Source organism: Pinus tabuliformis, chromosome 8, assembly GCF_031772625.1.
Source record: "Pinus tabuliformis cultivar Carrire ecotype Pingquan chromosome 8, CPIR1, whole genome shotgun sequence".
Taxonomy (NCBI): Eukaryota; Viridiplantae; Streptophyta; class Pinopsida; order Pinales; family Pinaceae; genus Pinus; species Pinus tabuliformis.
Window position 1 is genome coordinate 647,506,939 of NC_142294.1, and position 7,391 is coordinate 647,514,329.

General features: G+C 35.1%; 1 protein-coding gene across 1 annotated transcript; it reads left to right on the top strand.

Moving 5' to 3' along the window:
- The first annotated feature begins 3,662 nt into the window (after window positions 1-3,662).
- LOC149237200 (cysteine-rich receptor-like protein kinase 2) lies at window positions 3,663-7,123 on the top strand. The gene is made up of 7 exons (XM_089369198.1): window positions 3,663-4,542; window positions 4,650-4,787; window positions 4,888-5,027; window positions 5,137-5,347; window positions 5,443-5,677; window positions 6,491-6,635; window positions 6,745-7,123. The coding sequence occupies exons 1-7, from the start codon at window positions 3,663-3,665 to the stop codon at window positions 7,051-7,053; spliced, it is 2,058 nt and encodes a 685-aa protein (XP_089225324.1). The 3' UTR covers window positions 7,054-7,123.
- Window positions 7,124-7,391: the final 268 nt, after the last annotated feature.

Sequence of the window (7,391 nt, forward strand, 5' to 3'; positions counted from 1 at the left end):
TTCACCTATGTGGGTAAAATTTTGAGAATAACATAAAATTAATGGATTTATGTGTTATTCTCATGTAAGTGGATTAATTAGTGCTAATAACTTAAGAAAAATAGTTCCTTAAGCTATTCCTTAAGGTGAAAGTGAGTTTTAATGTACAAAAGTCATACTACATGGCATATTTCAATCCACCTAATAATTTTGGATAAGCAATCATTTTCTATGTGACAACCTCTGCAATTAATTAGAATTCAAATAAAAATTGGGTGCTTATTCGTGTTTATGCTTCCAATGTCCCTCAGAAATATCAATTAGTCTAACACTTTCTTTATGTTAAAAGTTAAAAATGCATAATGATAAACTAAGCAAAATGAGTAGGAACAACATATCTAGCCATAAGAGATTAAAAGAATATTAAAAGAAAAAAGTGCCTAACTTATTTTTTAAGAATACAATCGTTTTATACGATTAAACTTAGTCCAAAAAGAACATTTTTACATTTCATGCATAGCAAATAAAACACTTCAATTAAATGGAAATTTACAAACACTGCAAATTCATAATATTGTTAGGACAATGACGGCCAAAAATCCCATTAATCTCTCATGTGGCCGTCACTCTAAGAAAGGTTAAATCCATATGTTTCCCATACATTAAGTTAATTTCCTTCCAAAAAAGTCATTTGCAATGCTATTGGAAGTATAAAATTTCAATACCAATCTCTCACTAATCTCCACTATTATATAATTCAATTTTAGAAACTTTCCAAAGAAATTACTTCTTTTATACAACATCCTCCATTTTGAGTGTAATAACATCCTTGTTTTGATTGACATTTATAGATTGAGCTTCTTCAAATATAAGAAATTGGTTACAATCCCAATCAAACAACATATATAGGAAATCCTATGGATATTTGGAAAACCAACATTCTCTTCAAGCATAAACACATGTACCTCAAAATTACACTCTTCTCAATGCGAAACAACTATTGATTAATTACCACTTAATTTATATGTTAATGGAGTAGCATCACTAGGACAACAATGGGTCAATCACTAATAATCTCAAAATTACACTCATCGCCATGGGAAACTTTATTGATTAACTACCACTTTAAATGTTAAATGGAGTAGCATCACTAGGACAGCAACGTGTCACTCACCAACAATCTCTACCTTTGTTGTGCACAATCCTTTTTCTAAAGCTTATATTTTTCCTCACTCTATTAAATTTCTCTTTAATGGTTCCACTTCATTCTCCGGTAACAAAATTATAATGTTTAGGTGTAGTACTTCACTTCTGGAAAATTTTCATATTTGTATTTGAACAACTGTCTTTCCTTTCCCACTAATGGACAGTCTCCACTAAGTGGCCTACATACATGTAAATGGACCAAGCTAACTACCACTTAACCTCTAAGGATACCGATGAAAAATACGGTTTCCTTTTCAACTTTAATTTCTATATTGAAGAAGGTCATGAGTAGCTTGTGATCCATAGATCGCACCATTAATCCTCCTTTCTTACACCATTGATACTCTTTGATGTTGATCCACTATCTACAACATGTAACTACATCATGTTTTCTAAGGGTACCAAACCTCACAAGTTGAGTTAATATCAATGCTTTGTCAGCCAATATGTATGCATCCTTAATGAATATCACCTCCATTCTCACATCTAAAATTCATCTTGTGAAGAGAAAATTTCATGCCAAACTTAACACATGCTTCACAACAAGAATTATCTTGATCGTTACATCTTTGAGTCTCACCTATATGCATTGGCATCTAAGGATTTCATATCTCAATTTGTCACTAAAGAAAATATTCATTTTTCACTATCACATTGTTCATATTCCACCAACCTCTATGAAAATGTCATGTGAGTGGAGACTTTGAAATCAAACAACCAAGTTTGAATATGTCCTTGAGATTCTTGTCACTTATGCATTTTCATGGCATTTCCAAAAAATCATGTCATCAACTAGACTCTTTTTCCTACTTCTTGGTTTTCCACACAACTTTGAGGTTCTCTCACAAAACTTACCTAATTTGAAATTATAATTTCAAATATCTTCTTATAAAAATGTTTCAATTCCATAATTTTCTTCGACATGTTTTCTTCTTAATTAAAAACATATAATAAAACCACATAATTCATCCCATTATTTTTACAATATTATTTAATTACACAATTTTCTTCCTTAAACATTACTCACACATATAGTAATGAATTACTTTAAAAATTCATTAAAACCTTAAAATAATAAGCCACACTATCCACCTAAGTCATTGTATTAATGTGGCAGCTTATTCACAAATGATTTTGTAAAGATCAACATGGTTCAATTTTTTTTTTATAAGTTACGAATGTGAAACATTCAACTGAAATGAGTGGGAAAGATTCAATTAATTCATTAAGATTTTTCTCCTTTAACATTAATTTATTAAATTAAAACATTTTTTAACATAAACTAAAGTTATGACATTAAATTTCTCATTCTCTATCCATCTATCCATCTTACTGCGACAATAACAATCCCCACTTGAACAATTATTATTTTAAGCCTTTATGGATGTAGAGTCAGAAAATTCAATTAATTCATTAAGATTTTGCTCCTCTAACATTAATTTATTAAACTAAAACATTTTTTAACATAAACTGAACATTAAATTTCTCATTCTCTATCCATCTCACTGTGACAATAAGAATCCCGACTCTAACAATTATTATTTTAAGCTCTATGGATGTCGTCATTGTGTTAGAAATTTCACCAATGAGAAAAGAACATCTAAATCCATGTTCATTATTCCGTTTAACTAATTATCGAGTACAACTCTCAAACATCTCAAAGCTCAGGTTAAGAACGGTGTCTACTTATTCTACAAATTTAAAATTAGTAATTACTATTGATCACATTATTTTTTTCAGGAATTTGGTAATTGAAAAATTAGATGGTTAAAATGTTTGAATCATATATATTTTTTTCAATTATAACTCAAAATTTCAAAAAAAATTCTACCAAATTTTATTATACCCTTACCCACACTTTGATTATTTTCCAAATTAATATGTAAATATTTTTAAACCACGCACATATTAAGACACCACGGAAGTGAGGTTCTCAAATAGCGAACCCGGAGATCGGTCTCGAAACTAATCAGGTACAAGAATAAAGGCACAATAAGCGCATCCCGAAAAGAAAAGCAGTAAATCAATGAATTGGGAATACATTTACTGTAACCAATAAATTAATGAATTGGGAATACTTTATTGCAACATGTAGCAAGGCGACCACCACGTCAAGAGTCGGTAGCGGGTCGCAGTGAGTCCCTCTCTGCTCAATGGAGACAGAAAATTGTGTAATCACTTCACAAATTAGTCGTGGATATGCTTGGAAAGAAATGAAAGGAATCGTTTTTGTTTTCTCTGAAAGACAAAAAAAAAAAAGTTAGTCGCTTATGTGGTTGAAATATAACCAAATGAAAATGAAATTTACTAATCTGAACCACAATCTGATTGTACTACATTTCCTATGTAAATTAGAATATCCTACACCTTGCCGTATTCTGCACGTAGAAAACCCCTTTGAGACGGCTGTGTCCAGAATTGATAAATGTACACTTTGAACTTTACAAAGGCATCTGATTACAGGAGCACCTCCAACTATGTCATTCTGTCAGCTCAGACCGAGGCAGGGCACGAAGAACCTGGGTTTGGCGATGGCAATGAAACACTTAACGGGAAGCATTTTAATTATCCTCGGTCTCTGTACAAGTATACGCTTCGCAGCAGCTGACCCAGAGACTTCTACCGTTTGGAACAATTGTGGGGAGAGCGGCAATTATACATATAAAAACGGGAGCGCGTTTCAGGTTAATCTAAACAAGGTTTTAAATTTACTGGTGAACAATGTTTATGCCACCGGATTCAATACCTCTAGTATTGTTGCTCAGGGGGCAAACAGCAATAGTACTGTTTACGGGCTTGTCCAGTGCAGGGGAGATTTGGATTCTTCCGATTGCAGACAGTGCGCATCCATGGCTAAAGCAAATCTTGTTCAGGTTTGTCAAAACACTTCTGGATTGATTCAACTAGACGGCTGCTTCTTGCGTTACGATGATCATAATTTTTACAACGATAATGAGAGCACGAAGGAGACACCAATTTTTATTCTCTGTAACATTGGGAACAGCAGTCAGCCACAGCAGTTCACAACTGCTGTGAGAGCCTTGCTCTCAAATAGTACCGCTAATGCTCAACAGAGCCCCAAACTTTTCGCTGCAGATTCAGTCGCTGCGCCTGGTAATATATCGCAGACTATATACAGCTTAGCACAGTGTTGGAGAGATCTGTCCAGCACAGGCTGCGGATCGTGCCTGACTTTTGCCGTAGAAAATATATTTGCTTGCCAAAGTGGAGCGCTTGGGGCACAATTCGGTTCTCACAACTGCTACTTGCGTTACGAGGTCTATGAATTTTTCAACGCTACCGTTCTATCGCCGCCACCATCGCTGCCAACAGGGGAAAGTCCTCCCGCGTCCTCTGGTAATTTTGTTTTGTGGAGGAATACACGGGTTTTGTAGGATTTCATTTGTTTCTGCTTAACTAAAACATAGATTACTGGTTACTGACACTTTTGTGTAAATATGCAGCAGGGAAGAAACCTAGCGTCTTCGGTATAAGTCTGGGTGTAGTAGCCGCTACGATTATATTAATTGCTGTCATAATTCTTTGGAAGTGGAATATTTGCTCTCTTCTGAAACGTCCGGAGGAGATTTATCGAACCCGAGGTCCTGAAATTGCAGCTAACTTATTCATTGTTAAGGATCCAAGACGCTTCTGATTACGTTGTGTGCAACATAAATAAACACCTTGTAATTGTTTTCGCAGGTGGGGAAGAGAATTCTATCCTAGGGCCGAGGATAGCCAATCCAGAGCTCATTTTCAAGTACGACATTCTGAGAGAGGCTACCTCCAATTTCAATCTAGAGAACAAACTTGGAGACGGAGGTTTTGGATCCGTCTATAAGGTGAGAGCTTAATATCTCTTTCAATTAAATAAATTAGATATTCGGAAATAGCAGCACCTAGTAAAATTCAAGAAATAAAAAATAGATTTTGACGTTTGTCGATCTGCAGGGGGTTCTCCCAGATGGCAGGGCGGTTGCAGTTAAACGGCTCTATATGGGTACAAGACATGCAGATGCTGAATTTCTGAATGAAGCGAATCTGATCAGTCGTGTTCAACACAGGAATCTAGTGAAATTGCTTGGTTGCGCAGTTGAAGGCTCAGAAAGGCTACTAGTGTACGAATACCTCGAGAACAGTAGCCTTGACAAGTTTCTATTCGGTATCTACTCGTTCTTAACTCCTGCATGGTTTTTGGATTCCTTTATTTTATATTTATCTTCAGGTAATATATTTATGATGTCTGGTGCGTTGCAGATGCAACAAAACGCCATTTGCTTGACTGGAAAGAGAGATACGAAATCATAGTTGGCACTGCACGTGGTCTGGCCTATCTTCATGAGGAATCTCAGATTCGGGTCATCCACAGAGACATTAAAGCCAGCAATATTTTACTAGATGATAAACATAAACCCAAAATAGCAGACTTTGGGTTAGCCAGATTCTTTGCAGAAGATCAGAGCCACGTCAGCACTCGAGTTGCAGGAACATTGTAAGAATAGGAAAATTGAAGAATGGAAACTCATATAAATTTTGCCCTTTTTAATGAGATTTAATATATAAAATTTCAATGAGATTTAATATGTAAAATTTCAATGAGATTTAGTGAGATGGAAAAAAAATGAAATTGAATAATTTTTTTTTGGAAAAAGTATGGAAAATTAATTTATTTGGTCAATAAAATTTTCTTAGTTTTCAATTAATTGTTTTAATAAAAGAGGAGTTTATTTTGGACATTAGTTAGCTCAGATAAAATAGTGGAAATTTTGGGATGATTTTCTTGGAATCCTAGCAGAAATTTTGGGAAATCTTACCTTTAACTTTCAAAATTTTGGATGCCCAGAGATCTCTGATTTTCTTGAATCCATTTCCACTATAAAAAGCAATTCAGACTCTCCTATAATCAGTTTTTTTGAAGAAAAAATTCTGTAGATTGAAACCAAAAAACCTTTCCAGGTAAGTGTGTGGGCCAGGGAGACAAAGCCATTAATTAATTACAGTACATGAAACAAAACTGTCATATCTAAATAGTGGTAGTCTAATCAGATTGTTTTTTTCCCTGAAAGTTATGGAAATTCCTGCTATATTTTGAGAAAATATGGCAGAGATTTTTGTAAATCCAAGTTAGAGTTGTTAAACTTTAAGATTTTAAGTGCCTTAGATGTTTTTGATGGTGCTGAATCCATTTCCACCATAAAAACATGATTCAGACATTGCCTCAATAATCTAATCCTATCTCAATATAGATCATATTATTTTGAAGTGAGTCAGTTATGGAAATTTGATTGCGTACGACACTGTGCAGAGGTTACATGGCCCCTGAATACGCGTTACGCGGACAGCTGACAGAGAAAGCCGATGTATTCAGCTTTGGAGTGCTTCTACTTGAGATTATCAGCGGAAGAAAGAATCGTAGTTCGTCTGAAGACATGGAGTTTCTCATCGAAGGAGTATGGTTTATGTCGATGTCATCTTTCGAGTTTCAATTCTCAATTCTTTATAGCATGGCATCCCTTGCTCACTAAAGTTTTTATGTTTTTGTTGATATTGACGAAGCAGACATGGAGACTATATGCAACAGATAGAGCTTTAGAAATTGTGGATCCCACATTGGAGGGCAGTTATTCCTCGGAGGAAGGGATTAGAGTGATTAAAATTGGCCTTCTGTGCACGCAAGCAGCTGCTGCGTTGCGGCCTTCGATGTTCCGGGTGGTGGCGATGCTGACAAGTGAGACCGAACATCTTCCTTCGCCCACACAGCCTGCTTTCGTAGATCTGGATAACGCCGGCGGCCCTCACAAATTGGAACGTAGTAAAGTTCACTCTGTAGCTGCCGACCCTACATCCGGCCCTCTGGAGCCGAGGTGAAAATCCGACAATGTCTCTGGCATTATGGTATCATTATCATAGAATGGGCTCAGCGAAAAGGTGGTTATTGAGGAAGATATTTTGATTCAAAGCACCGCCTTATCGTGCGTGAATAAGTGTTTTATGGAAATATAGTTGATATCAATGTTATTGTAAAAATATAAAATGGTGAGGCATGGTTTTTATTTTTCACATTTAAAAAAATCATATTTTATTTACTAAATATTAGTTATAAAATGTGTACGATCATGTTTGCTCTTAATCTCGATGGAAAATTACATTGAATACAGAATAAGTGAGTCTCTGGGAAAACAAAAGCGATTTTTTTAAAAAGGTTT